Source organism: Camellia sinensis, chromosome 4, assembly GCF_055761805.1.
Source record: "Camellia sinensis isolate YWXY chromosome 4, ASM5576180v1, whole genome shotgun sequence".
Lineage (NCBI taxonomy): Eukaryota > Viridiplantae > Streptophyta > Magnoliopsida > Ericales > Theaceae > Camellia > Camellia sinensis.
This window is the reverse complement of record NC_138964.1, coordinates 13,172,415-13,191,197: the sequence shown is the minus strand read 5'-3', so window position 1 is coordinate 13,191,197 and position 18,783 is coordinate 13,172,415. Positions and strand designations below refer to the sequence as shown.

Below are 18,783 nucleotides of genomic sequence, written 5' to 3'. Positions count from 1 at the left end.
CTAGGTCATACCACTCCAGGACAAGATCACTCAAGTGCAAAGGTAACATCACGGCCTAGATAATACACATCTCGGCCTTGGTGGTTCACACCTCGGCCCAGATAATGACATCTCGGCCAATATGTCAAGCCGAAGGTGGAGGTCAAACAAAGGGGTTCCAAGATACTTCCAGACTGAAGATGACCTCGGCTTGGAATGATCTAGGCATACGTAACCTAGGCTTGGCATGTCCTAGGCTTAACATAACCTAGGCTTGGAATGACCTAGGCTAAACATAGCAGGAAAGGGACAAAGCATGCAAGCAACACTTGGACATAACACATAAACGCAAAGCAAGACAAGATTCATGAATGCAAACCTAACAAGGCGAGGTTATGTAAATGAACATGAACATGACTATGACATGGATATGGGTTGTTACAGCAACTTAACATGGCAAAACATATAAATGCATGCAAACATGACTAAGCCATAAATGTGGGTTGTTACAACTTCTCTTGTCTTTTTTTTGTTTAAGTAATCCGAAATTCTACTACGCTTATTCTTTCTTTATTCAAATGAATCGGATTCTCATTTCACATTTTCTTTCATTACTAAATCCTTCTTTTCTAGATAAACTGATTTCTTACTTCGCTTCTTAATCAATTACTACTAAATCAATGATTTGAAAATTTTTCTTCTTTTGTTTTATAAAACATAAAATTCAAGCTATAAAGCTCTTAGAAAAATATTTGCATGTATGAAATTTAATTCAAAATTAACCCAAATTTTTATTCTTAAATTCTAAATTTATTCAAATTTAGATTTAATTCATTTTCTTCATATCAAACCCAATTTTAAACCCACAAATTCTAAAACATGAATTAAACTTTCAAAACCCAATTTCATGCCAAAAAACTCATGCAAAACTTCATCAAATCATGAAAATAAAATATGAGTCATGATCATTCTTCAACTCAATTAAATCAAAACTTCTTTAAAATTTAAAGATCAAACTCTCAAATTTCATGGACTCATAGTTTTTTTAAAACTTTTTTTCAAAGTCATTTATATACTCCATTGCATGGATCAAATCTTCAAACAATTTTTGTTGCATGTAATTTATAGAGCATAATTCAAAAATAATTCTCAAAATTGAACCCAAACTTAACAAATTTAAAAATAACTCATATTTTCTATCAATTTATAAAATTAATTTTCAAATTACTTCATCCTTTCATTATTTCTTTCCAATTACATGAAATTGAACCTAATTATTTCTTAATTTCAGCTTTTGGCTAAATTATTTATAAAATCGAAGCTTCAATATCTTACTCAAAATCTAATTTCTTACAAAATCCATAAGATTGATTCCATAACTTTCTTAATTTCAAGTCCAATTCCTCAATTCATCCAAATTATATGCAATTGAGCCTAATTTCTTCTTGAATTCAAGTATTAGAATGATTGTTTACAAGAATTAAGTTAGAAATTTACCTAAAGTTCTTCAATTGATGAGTTCCTTGATGATTTCCTCAATTTTCCCTTCCTTTTTACACTTTCCTTCTTTGGTTCTTCCTTGAGCTCAATTCTCTTCTATTTTTGTTCTAGCAGCTAACTCTTTCTCTCTCTCTCTCTCTCTCTCTCTCTCCCCCACTCGGTCATCCTTTCTCTCTCTTTCTCACGGTTTATGCTCCAGCAAAAGTAATGGAACGAACACCCTCTCTTATAGTCATAGCTAAAAGTCTCCAAGTTTCTAAAAGTACTAATTAATTGAATAGTACTTGTAACGCCTCGAAATAAATGCCATAAATCCATTCAAGACCATATGTAAATAATAATAAGAATCAGAGTATAATGTCCTTTCATTTCATGGGAGTTAATAGTACAAAAGAGTTTACCTAAATAAATGCCCTATAGGCTTACATCTTTCCAAAACCATGCTTAGTTACAACAAAAGTGGATATAAATCCAATACATGTAAAACCCTTGGCTTGAATCAAAACAATAACATAATACACAAAAGAAAAGCCTTCAGCCCCGATTCCTCCCAAGCTATTGCCTTGGTGGAGGCATATCACCAACACCTGAAAAGGTTTTTTCCAAATAGGGTGAGTCAAAACTCAATAGAAATAATCTAACACAATGTATGAGTCTTAACAAAGATATAAGTATGATATGCATATCCAATGCCCATGATGAAATCATTTATAACTCTTTTACAAAACCATGCCATGCCAAGCTTTATATTTCAATTCTTTTTATCTCAATTCATAAGTCATTCACTATTTCATTCAGATAACTAAACTAAGGGTACAACTCAGTGGGTCTTTAACCAACATAGTCATTATACAAACAATTCCATTTTTCCATTCTACGGATATTTCATTCGTAGGAATCAGCAATTTTCGGGACTTTCACCTTAGGCACACAGGCCAACTTAATTCAATGGAGTCCATCCTATTTCTTCTCCCAAATATGAAGTACATCCACTTTCTTCTCTCAAACATCATACATTTACAATGTATTAAAGACATAATCATATTCAATGACAACGAATGAGAGATTAGTTTCAATTCACCTAATTCTCATGCAATTTCTACAACAATCATAGCTATCCTCCACCGATAGCCCAAAACAGATATTTCTAAACAGATATACATTCTCTAAGATAGATAAATTATCCAAATTTCCATAGGTGAGAGGTAATACATATCCAACTCCACCATTTATATAAACATTTATCCAATTTCATATTCCCAATACCAATTTCATTGATTTATACAAAATAACATTTTGAGACGTTTTAGGGCAAAACTCCATTTTCTTCCAAAATCCATTCTAGATATCAAAACCAACAATTTTATCACAACACAACCTCACATCTACTTCCATAACGATTTTTAATACATATATTTGAAAACCTCTCTTTTTATTTTAAACCAAAACTGTAGGTTTGTTCAAAATCATCCCAAATTCTAATATTCTTTACACATCAACAAATAACTAAGTTAAAACTTATAGAAGAATGTAGAAAGTCCCTAGCTCAAGTTTAGAAGATGAGCAAAGCAAGGAAGACACTTCAAAGACGTTGAAACCAAGTTTTGTTCAGACCAAAGTGAAGCTCTTGAGACACTCTATCTTTTTCCCAAAGACACTAGGGAAAAGAAATCAACGGATCTAGATGAAAATGTAAAGAGAGAGAGAGAGAGAGAAAGAGAGAGTTTTAGAGAGAGAGGCTCTAGATTTAGGGTTTTGAGAGAAAAAGATGAGAAAAAACAATGTAAAAAGGTGCTGCTGCGAACTGATATACGCACAGTCCGCTCGAGCGCAAGAACTGACGCTCGAGCGTCAAACAAAATAAGTTGTTCCGCTCGAGCACAGAATGCGCACTCCTAGTAGTTTTGCAAACAGCATACCAACGCTCGATCGCAAGAAAGACCGCTCTAGCGCAGAAAGCACTGCTCGAGCGTAGAATGCACTATCCCAGTAGTTTTACAGACCTACAAAAGTACTGTTCACAAAGCCTGCTCGAGCGCAAAAAGTGCCACTCAAGCAGAGGAGTAAAATTCTGGGCCAAAAAGTTTGAAAACTAAGTAACCAACCTGTTCCAAACACAACCGCTACAATCCAATAGCCAAATATGAGGAAGTATAAGGGAAGCAAGACATGGGCAACAACACAAAACCATGAAACCCGAGTCCAGAATACAAGAGGGTCGGGTTAAGACCGGAATCGCTATAATCTCCCCCCTTGAGGAATTTCGTCCCCAACATTTCAAATCAAGTTTTAAAGTTATGTTTAAACCAAACACAATAATGATAATTAATCAATTCTAATTTCGTGACCCATTCTCTAGGCATCCATTCTCATCAACTCGATACACCAACTCAATAAGTTCTAACATTGAAAATACCATTCACATTTCTGCAAAACATATACAGGGCTTGTTTGGTTTGTTTTTGGGAGAGTTGTTTTTGAAAAAAAAATTGTGGAGAGAGTTTAGAAATTTTTTTGGTTTATTTGATTGTATATTTTGGGATAGTTATTTTTTTGGGAGATGGTTTGATATTTTGGGAGAATTGGATTAAATGTGTGTGAGAGAAAAAGTGATTGAGAATGAGAGAGGAGAGAGAAAAAGTGATTGATTGATGTGTAAGAGAGAGAAAGTGATTTTGGAAATTTTTTGAGAAAAACTCAAACTAAACAATTTTTTAGAAATTTTTTTCTAAAACTCATCTCCCAAATGCAAACCAAACATACCCACAATGTTTATATTAAATCTGTGTTTCCAAAACATATACAACATATACAATGTGTCCATCACATTCTTAAAACATATACAATGTTTTCACATTTAAGGACAAAGTGGAAATAAATCGAAGGGAGGTGAACTCTTTGAAAAATATTTAAAAGCATCTTATTTATAGGTTCAGATTTGAAGGAAATAGGAGGGGATGGAAGAAAACTAGTTTTGGAAAATATTGGGTATCAAACTATTAAGAAAGAAATGAGCAGCCTTCATTAAATTAGGCATATCTCTTTGTACACTTAGAATTATGATGTGAGGCCACCACCATTGGAAATTAGACTTCTGGAGCTTCAATTTGGACATAAGAATCACCTAAAATCAAGTTTGGATGAGAGATATATCCATTTGAAATCGGAATTGAGAGCAGTTTTTTTATAACCGAAAAGTGCAATATTTTAAATGAAATGTGAGCCTCGGAACATCGTAGAAACATTTGGAAAAATATTTTTAAAAAGAGAGTTTTAAGGTCTAAAATAGTTTTGGTCAAAATAGTTTTGGTTAAAATGGGATGTAAGTTTGGGATTAGAAGCTCAAAAATCGAAACCATTTACTAAAGAACTTGAACGATTGTACAACGTCACTTTCATCATTGAGTGTTCAACCTGAGCCGCCCAAGTCTTAAGAGCTGTCAAAAATGAGGTGTCTACAGATACTCGAGACCAAGTCTTCGAGGTAAGACAATTCCCTTGGTTAAAATATTATGGAAACATCACGGGATCGAGGAAACAACTTAGGAACGTGAGTTGGAGATCTGCGAGAAGTATCTGAACTTATTTGTTGATGTTTGGCTACTAAGTAGCAGGTCGGCTAGTTGTTGAGAAATTTGGCCATTTCAAGTGGCCGAGCAGCCATGTGTCCTGGCAAGCCAGTTTTGGTGGCTGGTCATCCCCTAAATGGCCGGCCGGCCATATTTCTCGGCTAACAGATATTTTGATGCCAACTGTCCCCCCATATGCATACACTGCACCAGCTAGCTCAATACAAATATTTATGAGATAACAACCTGTTTTTCTATATATACTTGACCATTCCTTATGTTTTCAAGTTAGAAAAAATTTGTGAAAAGCCAAACCTTGCAAAACACACACTCTCTCTATCTTGCTATACACATACACTACACCAACACTTCCTAAACCAAATTTTTGAGTCTTCTTGATGAGGTTCTTGAGCTAAAATTTCAACCCTTAAGAGTGAAAGCTTGTTGGTTTGTGAATTAAAGAGTAACCTGTCTCCAAGAGGTATAACTTTTGCCTTCTTTACACTACTTTTTTACACTACCTCTCTTCTTGTTGGTTTTCGCCATTTTTATACTATTTCTAAACCATTTTTGTGGGCTAAAACTTATGAGTTAAAGCTACCAAAGGTAGAGGGGTTAACCACCCTTCTTTGAACCTTATTCCATAAGCTTTTCTCCTTGTGTTTCCTACTTGTTTCTCAATTTTTGGCCACTGATTTTCACAGTTTTAAAAAGCTAAAACATGTGATTTTGAGGTCCAAAAAGTGGAGGGGTTAGCCACCCCTCCTTAGGCTTGCTTACTACCTTTATTTCTCTTCAATTTTAGCTTATTTTTCTAACTTTTCCAAACTATTTTCAGCGCTGTTTTTTCTATTTTTGGGACTGCTTTGATGTGTTTATTTAGTTATGCTTTGAATATCATGCTTATCGTGTTGTAAGTCCTCATAAGTTTGGTGGTTTAGGCTTTAGGCACCAACCTATTTGAGTTAATAGCCTTTATTTTCATAGCTTTCATATATTTTCTCACACTTGTTCTAATAATTTCTGCAACCTCCCTCATTTATTGGTTATCTTTTTTTAAGAGTTGTTTTAAACGAGTGTTGTTTAAGCATGAGAAAGAGACCTTCCATGCTTAATGGTTTAATCTCTTCGGAGGTTCATTACTAGGGCATTACATCTCTCTCATACCAAAAATAACTTCTTATTTGACACTTCTCTTCATTAGTGGACATAACTCTCACCTTTGGACAAAATGATTAAAGAATGGAAAAGTAATAAAAGAGGTTAATAAAATTGAACTAAAATGGTAACAAGAGTATTAAAATTGGTTTGGGTTCAATCGGACATTAATTGAACCTATTGAGTAATAAGCCAGGTTCAAGTAATAAGTATGTAATGACTCTAGAAACGATGTCTACCACTTCCCTATAGAGGTAACTCCATGATAGGAAGAAGTTTTTGTTGGTCTTTCATTTCCTTTTATTGAGACTTTGTCCCATCAATACATAGATCATCACGTAACGAGTTTGCGTCAATTGATGGTTTGCGAATCGAGTCTACCCCTCCCTTAATCTGTTTCATGACAGGAAGAGGCAGAGAGGACAAACATCCACTGGAAACACTCTGTTTGTGCTCTGTTTCCTTTATGTTGTAGCAAGGCAGACCCCCAAAACAGTGGCCGACCGGCCACCTGTCCATTCGGCCGACCACTTTATTTTATGCAGACTAGACCATTTTCATGGAAGAACAGAGCAGAGGCTGGGGTGAAAACAACTTATTTTTCTGACTGCAAAACAAAACAGTTCTGGTAGCAAAATAGAGGTGTTTTCGAGTGGATATTCCCAGTCATGCATACACGGTCCTCTACTTCCCATGGCTTGGGGAATTAATGCTAATTAGTAGATTTATTTGAAACTTGTAATAGCTGGTTCATTAATTAGTTAAATTCCTTTAATTTATAATAGCTAGTTAAATAGTTAAGTAATTCGATGTTGTAATAATTAGCTTGTAAATCAAAGTATTATGACGCAGCGGAGGAAAAATTTCATAGTCATACCTTTTAGTAGAGCCTGAAGCGAAGAATCTTGTAGGTAAATCACGTACTTCCAGGATGTGAACAACCAACCCAGCAGTGAAGTGATACTACAAAATGAGTATCACGCACACAAGTCATAGTGCAGAAGCTGGATCGTTCTCATATGGGAGAGAGTTAGAGAGAGAGTCTGGGAAAAAGGTTATGGGTAAAAATCGCAAAACGTATCTGATATACGTATCTGATATATCAATATATTATCTAAAATATATAATCAGATATATAACCACCAATATCTATCTATCCATATCTATTGATACGATAGATATAGATATCCTGAATAGTTATCCAAATAAGTTTTGAATTAAAATTCAAATTTACATGGATAAGGTTCAAAAGGTTCAAAGGGTCATGCCACATGGGCGCCTAATTTCTAACATCTCTCACTCGCACATGAGTTGGCATGACACAGCCACATCTCTATCTCAATCTCCCCAAAAAATGAACAATCTCATACTAGCCAATGCACCGTGCGACTGCTGAGAACACCTGCATGTGGGAGCTCTATACTAGAAACTCAAAATGAGCCAGCATAGACATCAACCCAAAAAGAACATAAATAGTGTCTCATATATCCCAAACCCATCTAATTACACCGGTCCAAAAAAAAAAACATCTCTAATCCCTCAAAAAGAGCATGTTTGACTCTCTCAATTCTTACAATATATTCACACTCAATACGCCTCTCATACAGAGCGATGTGAATTGCCGGCAGTGAATATACAACAGTGGTGTAATACTAGATGATCTTTCTTTTGCCCTCATGTCATTTAGTTTAGGATTGACCGCTTTTCCAGTGATGTCCCTTAAGGCCGAATCATATATGACCGCAGGCAACATACCAAAGTAGCAGAACATCAACCCCTTGCCTTATGACATAGTCAAAAGTCACAAAAGGGTACATAAATGAAAGTCATATCAATAATGACACGTAAGACTCACACAGTGAGGAAACAGGGATCCATTCTCTCACCTCATTACTCGGTCGCCAAGCACATATAGTATGAATACATGCTACGGTGGAGTAACTTTTCCAAAAGAGTGACGTCATACTCGATACACCGTACAGATATTAGTCTAGTCGCTTTCTAGCGCCTAACCCAAATTCTCTATTTGCTCGTCTTCCAAGCGCCAAATGAGATCTCGCATCTGGCTAATCATACCAGGCACAACATGGAAAGTGGGTACTAATATCCATGTTTGGTCCTTAACATGACCTCATCTTGGTTGCAACCAAGGCGACATGCATAGTGGATAATTTAAGCCTCTCTTGGCTCCAAATAAAAAATAAACTACTAGTCTCATCCTTGCTTGCTCGCAAGCGCTAAGGGCGATTGCTCGTGTGAGTGAGCCAATCTTGCCTACTGACATCATCATCTGCTAATCATTATGACACAAACCATAATAGTGTCAACATCCCATCATCTCACAACAAATAAGTGATCGATCTAAAAAAAAAAAATGACCACAGCCTGCGCAATTTAAGATTCCAAGCATAAGCCTTATCAGCACCTCTTGCGATAAGCATATACAACGGAATCCTCCATGTGCGCCTCACATGAAGTGATTCAAGATCAATACCTCTTGTGCAATAACCTCTCTAAAGATATTTTGGTGATCAATTTGCGTTCATTCTTGATGCGCCCAACTAGCGCATTGAATCTTACAATGAGCAAATTAATATACTACTAGTAAAGCATTCTATCCACAGTCTAATGGGCAAAGTCAATGTCTAAACAACTCAATTGACCATTTACCAAAGATAACACGTATCATGCCAAATATGCCCACATAGCGTACTTTAGGCTCCCACAACAAAGAAAAGATCAAGGAATATTAGGTCATCTATTTCTCCCAAAGACAATTCGAGGATTCACTCAATAGCTAAGGCTCTGGCTTTTACCGATAGGTAAGTCAATGGGTTTGCAATTTTGCATCTAGAATCGTTCTAGGATATTCCTTATGTAAGTCATCGAAGGCAAAACAGGAATTCTCCCAAAACAATCCCTAAGGATCATACATCCAAACATATAAATTACATCACCCATGTCCATCATATCTAAAACAGAGGACTACCCACCCTAGGTGGCGACAACCCTATAAATTCTTGGCTCATAATGACTAAGTAAGGAAAAACTTCTTTTGGACCATTGATCATGCCTCAGTGGTCTTCATCGATCATCGTTGGCCTATCATGGCTTGACGAAATCTAAGAACCACTATTTGGATTACTGTTTTAGGCTGTAAAAGATTTATTGGAACTAGCAACCTTTTTGCGCTCCTAACTTTTCACCATAAAAGCAGAAGGTAAATCCCTACGGATCTACTTATCCAATTCTCTAACGAGAAAGTTGGGTCACAATGTCCACAAATCAATGTTCCAAACTTATGTCAATCATAGCCTAAGTCAAAATAACCTCACTCCCCAGGAGGAAGTCTTCTCATGGTCTACACTTTCCTCAATGGTGCAACTTTTCGGTATCTAGCGAGCCTTATGCCTCAACAATGACTATCCAAATCATGCATAACTTTAGAATAGGTTCGCGTCATAATGGAAAGTCAACCAAATTATAGAAATGGTTAATCCTCAAAGACTTTGTCTTAAACTACGCAATATTGATCCACTTTCTAAAAACAGGGGACTAGAGCCTTCGACATTATCCGAGGCTCTTTATCATCTTGCAGAGCAATCATGAATGTTTCCTTCTCAATCACCCAGTGATGACATAGAAAATTTTCACATTCACTACCACGCAACTAAGAATGTAGAGTATTCTTCTCTAATGGAGTAATCCATTAGTAGGCACATCGCTCCCACTGTCCTTAGGATATTGGAAATTTCTTTCCATTCTTAACTAGGCTACATAAAAGCGCTATGCTTAGAATTCTCTATCTTATAGAGTTCCAAAACTCTATTCACGTCACATTTACTAAGAAAACTTTATGTGACTTAGTTACACTACCACAAAGCTGCTTACCTATATGCACATGGCCCGAAGGGTTTACATGACCGCATACAATAATGCACCACATAACCCTATGTGTTTACAGGACAGCATACAATAATGCGCTATAGAACCCTAAGTCTTGACTTCGTAACCTTATGAGAAGTAAAATAAGGATAAGCTGCTTTGATGGTTGCAGTTCGCCCACAAATGGCTCTCTGCTAACCCATTACTTAAATGGAGTGTAAAATCTGATATGAAGAGCACTTAGTTAGGGATATAGGCAACAAACTAAAGTGCAATTCCCAATTACGAAACATTTTGCGCCATCATCCACCTAACATTAACAATATTTAATTCCATATCTCTACTACACCATTGTGTTGTTGAGTACTAGGAATAATCAACTTTCTAAGCATTCATTTCTCTTCACAGAGCTTTCTAAAATAGATACTTGTCACCTTGGTCAAAACTAAAAGCACAAAAACTCTTATCTAATTGATCTCGACCTCATATATGCAATGTCAAAAATCATTTCAAAACTTTTGACTTATGGGAGATCAAATAGTCTTGACTCAGATGCGTATCGTAATCTATAAATGTGTCGAGATTGAGGCTTAGCTATCATACCCTTACACATATCTAGTCACAAATATCATAGTGAACTAAATGCGCCAAAACAAATGACCTTCTACGACTTTCCTACTTACTTGTGCGCACCCATTGCGAACAAAGTTACACATTCATATGAGAGCAGGATGTCATAAGCGAGTGGACCCGAGAAGGCCTACTCAAACCATCGTGTCATCATCTCATTAATGTGATTAAGTCTAATAAGCCACCGGTTCATGACCAATGTCATAAACTAATTCCAATCATCTTAATGTGTGAGTTCTCGAAGACAAGTTTTAAAGGTTTAAGCCCAACTAGGTAATGACTCACGACTAATTCATATTCATTAGATCATAAAAGGATGTCATGGAGATATCAAGTGCGCCTAAGTCGCAAATTTAACTAGTAATGCTAATCCCATGCACCTTTAAGTCAATTTTATTCTCCATACACTTTACTGCATCTAGTTGAAAGATGACAATACTCCTTTTGCCATTTCTATTTCTCGCTTCATAGTTACTTGCAATTAATTCTACTATCCACAAGAAGGAGAGAATAAGCTATCAATCTATGACAGCTCCTGAAGTAGCTTAAGTGCAAATTAGGCTAAAGAGTCTAATTCAACACAATGCTCTCACAAGCGATGCGTCAAATTCTTAGAGTCATAATAACCTTGTCGGCCTTGACCTTTTCATTAGTATCGTTTACGCGAAGTGCTAAACGTTATTCAAAACAAAACGTTAGCCTAGTAAAGGAATCATACAAAGAAGCACCCCATCATGTCTCACACTCAAGTGTGGAAACAGTAAGTGTCCAGACTTAGACAAGTTGGCAATGCTAATAAATTCTGCAGCCACTTGGCGCTAATCTTTTCACTTAGTGTTAATAGATTTTGCTGCTACTAAGCACTAATCTTTTAATCTTCAAGTGATACTTCAATGCACACTGTTATAGTGCATGAAATTTTGCTCCATCCACTCTTAATAATTGGGTAGAGAGCAAAACACTGCTCATATTGGCTACTCGTCTTACACTTAATGACTAATTTATTTAAACTCGCGTTTCTTGGATGATGTGACTCTTGAATGTTACTTCATCCAATGATGTAACATTATTTACAAGTCAAATTACAAAGTCAATTCGTGCAGCTCAATAGTCAATATCATATACAGATCTATTGAGGGCTTACTAATTTCATAACTCCAAAACTCGCCAACCACAACTACGTAGCGTACCGCTAACCATAGCGCACACATTGGTTTTTATTGTGCCAAACAAGGCAACAAAATCACGGCGACTTTGAGTCATGTTTTCTTACTATGGCTCAATTAAGGTCTGACCTAAAGTCTCCAAGACTTTTGCTCAACTAAAGAATAGGATTACATTGTTCACATTTGAACATCTCTACTAAGTCTAGGTCAACCAAATTGACTTCCATAAGCAAAATCAATTTAGAGAGAAATTCGCATTGGGATTAATTTGATTAGCATAATATAATTTTACCACAAAAATCTAAATTAAATAGTGACAATATTACACAAGTCACAAGATCGAAAATCCGTTATGCTCGTAATCATCTCTTGCGCCATAGGTGACAATTATCCAAAATTTAATTTAATTCATGCGCAAAATATTGGTTTTCGGGAGTTAATCTACAAAGATTTCTCTCAACCGAATAACCTCCCACTGACTATGGCATGTCTAAAAGCATGATAAAAAGTTTTAATTCCATACAATAGCATCATAATGTATATTCACAACCAACTCATGCTATGTCACAATTAATAATGAAATTTAAACAAATAACAATTAATCATGCTATTCTAATTACAACATATTAGAAACTCTAGGCAAAAAATAACAATATGTTGTATTTAATATTCAAATTATGCCATAACAGAAAGTATATCACTTTTGGTATTTTCTGGAATTTTCTGGAATTTTAAATAACTAATAAACACACATAAAATTAGAAATAAATATTTCAGAATCTGGTAAAATGCAATAACCATACCAGTAAATAGTAAACTACAACAATAATCTACAATAAAAAATTCAAGCCCAGAAACTTAATCATGCAACACCAAATGCATTTTAAAGCAGAAATAATGAATTATTATTTCAGGAAAAATATTTTTTATTTTCATAAAAATTCTAAAATTTTACAGAAGATAGAAAATTTAATTCTGAGTCTAACAGTACTAACCACGCTTAAAACAAATCTATAACGAATTACTTATGACCATTTAACGTAATTCTGAATTTTAAATAAAACAAACAAACCCTTAACCCCAGCTGTCAAACCAGCCAAGCCGGCGCGGAAAACGGCGCGGCTCGGCGAGCGGCTCAGTACACAGCGCAGCACGCGGCTTAGCGCGTAGCTCAACGCCCGGCGCGCGCGTGGCAACGCGTGATGGCGTGTGGAAGCGTGTCTCAGCGCGTGGAAGCCACTAAAGGCGTCAGATGGCGCGTGCGGCCCACGCACCGCCTTCTGAAGTGTTTTCTGGTCCAATTTCGATACTGCCAGACTCCATTTTCCAAAATAAATACATTTATGGCAATAAAAATGACATAAAAATAAGGTATTTTACACTATCAATCTAATGGGAGTGGAAGTGCAGAAACCCTGCACTTCATCTTTCTCCTTCATTAATTTTCATGCACATACTGTGTATATATATTTATATAAAATTATACACCTATTTTAATGCATAAAAAAAAACACGAAAATACTCATATTGGCTCTGATACCAATGTAAATCAAAGTATTATGACATAGCAGAGGAAAAATTTCATAGTCATACCTTTTAGTAAAGCCTGAAGCGAAGAATCTCGTGGGTAAATCACGTACTTCCAGGATGTGAACAACCAACCTAGCAGTGGAGTGATACTACAAAATGAGTATCACTCACACAAGTCACAATGCAGAAGCTGGATCATTCTCATATGGGAGAGAGTTAGAGAGAGAGTCTGGGAAAAAAGTTATGCGTAAAAACCACAAAACGTATCTGATATACGTACTTGATATATCAATATATTATCAAAAATATATAATCAGATATATAATCACCAATATCTATCTATCCATCTATCCATATCTATTGATATAATAGATATAGATATCCTGAATAGTTATCCAAATAAGTTTTAAATTAAAATGCAAACTTACATGGATAAGGTTCAAAAGGTTCATGTTCAAAAGGTTTAAAGGGTCATGCCACGTGGGCGCCCAATTTTTAACATTGCTAAATTAGGACATTTATTCGGACCCTCCTGAGCGAGGGCAAATATGTAATAATGTGTGTATGTCTTCCAACCCCCATTTCTTTTTCCTTTTTATTTACTCGCTTATAATGGTAGCATCATATTTTACACTTTCACATCATTGCCATGACTTATATCCATGTTTACATACATAAGGTTCAACTCATCATGCTAATCCATGTCAATTTCAATTCCTTACCCGAATACGTGCTTTTATCGCATGCCTTGTATTGACTCACATACCATACTAGTAGCCGAGCCTATTAATTGCATGTTGTATACATTGCATTAGTCATGTTGCATTGCTTAGGGTCATGCATTTTTCTGCCTACTTTTGTTTACTTTGGCTTACCTCAGAGTACAAGGTGAGCAGTTTTGCTTTAGCATATTGCATGAATGTTAGTGTTGCCATATCAAGCATGTTTTCCATGAGGCTAAGTGCTTGTTGATATACCTATTTGAATGCTGCTGGATGAATTTTTCGCTTAAGTTGGGATGTTTTGACTAATGTACATATGAGATCACTTCTTCAAGTGATATATATTGAAACACTTTTAAAACAAACATGAAATCAAAGCGTTCCAAATTTTACGAATTAGTCTATACTTGTGTGTATCACATAGTAAAGATAGTATAATAATCGGAACAAGAGCGTATAATGTAAATAAAAATTACATCATGATTAGTAGAGGCCGATCTTTAATTGGATAAGTGGGGTACTTAATTGATGACCTTCCTCTCTCATACCTAAGTTCTCGAGCCGAGACACTTTGGTGATGACGAACAAGTGGCCTTTGGCACGAGTCACGAGTTTCCTAAATATTCCAAAAATATTTAGGCGGCGACTCTGAAATCTGGCAATGCAGTTTATTTTTGGCATCTTTGATTCAAAATTGATTTTCTAAAATGAGTTACTGAATTTGGACTCTTTTGTGTTTATCTGTTTCACATTGCACTTGTGAAATCAGATTCAGAATCACGGGAGTTTGAACTGTAGGGCTAACATACCCAAGGAGACTAAACCTCTCCAAGGAGCACGAAAAAGAAGCTACAGTATCCATGACTCTTACCGATCTCTCCTCATACGAGGCATCCTCATCTACCTCCAAGTCGGTCCAATCCAACACGTGCGATGGATCTGACTCATACTTCTGAAGCATGCTAATATGAAACACATCATAAACTTCAAAAAGCTATGGCGGTAAAGCCGATAAGCTACCTCTCCAATCCGCTCAAAGATCTCAAAAGGCTCAATGAATCGAGGAGACAACTTCTCACTCTTTCCAAACCTCATCAAACCCCTCATAGGTGATATCTTCAAGCAGACATGGTCTCCCACCTCAAAAGACAAGGATCTCCTTCTACGGTCGACATAACTTTTCTAGCGACTCTGGGCAGTAGCCAAACTCTTACGAATAAATACAACTTTCTCCGTCGTTTCTCGGACTAACTTTTGACCCAACATAGGTGTATCACCCATCTCGGCTCAACACACAGGGGATCTACACGATCAACCATACAAGGCCTCAAATGGTGCCATGCCAATACTCGATTGGAAGCTATTGTTGTAGGCAAACTCCACTAAGGGCAAATGTCTCTCCCACGACCTCTTAAAGTAAAAAACACAACCCTGAAGCATATCCTCAAGGATCTGAATAGTACGCTCGGACTGCCCATCAGTCTGAGGATGATACGCAATACTAAAAGTCAATCTCGTGCCCAAGGCACTCTGTAGGCTCTACCATAACCGAGCCATGAAACGCGTCTCTCTATCTAAAACAATCGTCATAGGGATCCCGTACAACCTCACTATGTCCCTAATATAGAGGTTGGCAAGAAGATCTACCGAGTCACTCACATGCATAGGTATAAAGTGCGCCGACTTAGTCAATCGGTCAACTACCACCCAAATTGCATCACTACTTCGTTGAGTCCTCGAAAGACCCACAATAAAATACATCGTGACATGCTCCCACTTCCACTCGGCTTTAGCATACTAATCACATATTAATTTAATTATACATCACTTACTTTTAATAAATCTTGATTAGTACATAATTTAATTAATCATAACTAACCATAAATCTCACATAATTTAATTAATTTATTTTGACTTCCATTAGAATCCAATTAATTATATTTAAATTCATCAATCTGATTCAAATTTTTAATCAAACTCTCAAAAGGCTCCAAATATCAAATTAAACTTATTATCATCATTAATTTTGATTTTCCAAATCTTTAAGGCCTTCAATTTTAGATCAAACTCAAAATTTTCGTCAATAAATTACATATTCAATTGAACACTTCATAAATAAATTTAATTCATGATAATCTTAATTCTCAATCCTCATCATCACCTCATAATTTAATTAACTCTAATTCGAAACCAATTGATCGAACCATAACATTACTAAATTAAATCAAATATTTATTTAAACTCCCATATGGTTTAATACTAAAAAATAAACCAATTCAAGACACATCTGATAAATATTTGACTTCCATTAGACATTCACCTTCTTAAGCCATGTAAGCCTCACTACAAAAAAATTGACTTTTTGCGACGGCAAAATGACGTCGCAAATACTCAAAATGCCATTTCAAAAGATTTTTTGCAACGGCAGAAGACTTTTAGCGACGGCAAGTGAGGGGTCGCAACAAAGGGGTTGCAAAAAGGTTTTAACGACGGCACGTTGCCGTCACCTTTTTTTTGCGACGGCAAAGCTGCCTTTTTGCGATGGAATTTTGTCGTCGCCATTAATATGAAAAAATCTAAAATTTTTTGAGACGGCACTATGCTGCCGTTGCTAAAGGCATTGTTTGCAGAATTTTTATTGCGACAGGATACCTACCGTCACTAAAAGATTATTTGCGACGGCAAAAAGTACCGTCGCAAAAGGCTTTTGTCTTAGTTAATGCGGATATCATTTGCGATGGCAAAGAGTACCGTCGCAAAAAGCTTTTGTCTCAGCTAGTGCAGATATCATTTGCGACAGCAATGTAGTGCCGTCTCAAAAAAAAAAAAAAAAAACAATAAAATTATTAAAAGCATGAAAAATACCTGTATTAAATGAAAAATAATTAAAAAAGAAATCAATAATTACATAATAATATAAAAATTTCATTCATCCATAATAAAAATATTCTTCCATTCATAACAATACATCAGCAAAATTATCTCACTATATAATGTTGCATAATACATATACAATGTTTAAATACATAATGTTGTTCACAATTCAAAATAACATAAATCAAAAACAAAAGTTTTCATCATGATTCTTTCGTGGGTAACAAAAACAAAAGTTAATAGCAATCTTCATACGCCTGCATTCCACAAGAAGCAAACTACTACTGGAGAAATATATAAAAACAAAAAATAAAAATAATTAATGACAATATAATTATGTGTTAATTTTTTTAAATATAATTATGTGTTAATTCCTGTGGTGTGGGGAAGAACTGAAAATTGGCATTTTTATTTTCTTTAAATACATAATTGGTTATTAACAATTTCACATCATGGCCAACATATATTTACACTCGACATCCATAAAATGGAGAACTTTATAAAAAGTACTATCATCTTAGCTAAAAAGTACTATCACCTTTCGCCTGGATGATGATTCTTCATGCATAGCCAACCTGTAGACATGGTGGAAAATTAGCCAAAAGGTTGTTTATTCAAACCATAATCCATTAAACAAGTATATATGACAGCAATCTAAAAATGGGTTTAGGACTCACCAAGCTGGTTTCTCCCTTTATAATAGTAAAATAGCACAGATAAAACAATAATTTGTCAAAGTTGACCACAGTACCATGTTCACTAAGTTCAATCAGCAATCATTTCAAATCAATTGAGGAGCCCTTTCATGCTAAAAAATACATGCTTATTTTACCCATTAACAGTGTCACTTCATGTAAAAAATGCAATGTATAAAAAGAAATAGAGAAATGTATTATTGATTGATTGTATTGTGTTGTTATTACAATTGCAATGTATAAAAAGAAATAGAGAAATGTATTATTGATTGATTGTATTGTGTTGTTATTACAATTACAAGGATTCCTATTATATAGGAGTGTGTTTGGGAGTAGGTGGAGAGTAGGTGAAGTGGAGGTGGTAGTGGTGTAGTGGGTTAGGTTTAGTGGAGTAGGTGAGGTGGTAGTGGTGGTAGGTTTATGGTAAATTCTAACAGCCCCCCGCAAACTCAAGGGGGATAGGAACTAACCAACTTGAGTTTGGAGATAGTAACAAAACAAGAAAATACATAAAAATAAAAAAGGATAGGAGACACTGTATGGTCGTGTCAGACCATTGGTGAAGACACTGGATGGTGGTGTCATAACGTTGTAGAGGACACTGTATGGGGGTGTCATAACGGTGTAGAGGACACTGGATGGTGGTGTCAGACCGATGTAGAAGACAGTTTATGGGGTCATGTCGGACCGTTGTAGAAGACAGTTTATGGGGTCATGTCGGACCGTTGTAGAAGACAGTTTATGGGGTCATGTCGGACCGTTGTAGAAGACAGTTTACGGAGTCTTGTCGGACCCTTGTAGAAACTAACCGGAATCTATGTCGGGACAGTTTACAGAGTCTTGTTGGACCCATAAAGGAGCTAACCGGAATCAATGTCGGGACAGTTTACAGAGTCTTGTCGGACCCATAAAGGAGCTAACCGGAATCAATGTCGGGACAGTTTACAGAGTCTTGTCGGACCCTTAAAAAGTCGCACCCTCAAAAGGTGTGCCCAATTTTTCAAAAAGCGTGCCATCAAAAGGCGTGCCCACTTTATCAAAAGATGTGCCATGAAAAGGCGTGCCAGTTTGTCGG

At 35.9% G+C, this 18,783-nt stretch overlaps 1 protein-coding gene across 4 annotated transcripts in view; it reads right to left on the bottom strand.

The window, feature by feature from the left end:
* Positions 1–1,829: 1,829 nt before the first annotated feature.
* The window catches only part of LOC114281490 (uncharacterized), a 31,053-nt gene continuing 14,099 nt past the window's right edge, over positions 1,830–18,783 (bottom strand). Inside the window, exons 5-6 of one of the 4 annotated variants that reach the window (XM_082924258.1) lie at positions 17,552–17,588; positions 17,044–17,297 (exon numbers count right to left, since the gene is read on the bottom strand). In XM_082924258.1, coding sequence (XP_082780384.1) covers positions 17,295–17,297; positions 17,552–17,588 — 40 coding nt within the window. In that variant the 3' untranslated portion in view covers positions 17,044–17,294. Of the gene's footprint in view, positions 2,067–17,043; positions 17,298–17,551; positions 17,589–18,783 lie in introns of those variants that run through there. The other 3 variants (XM_082924256.1, XM_028223947.2, XM_082924257.1) reach the window with 3 other exon arrangements.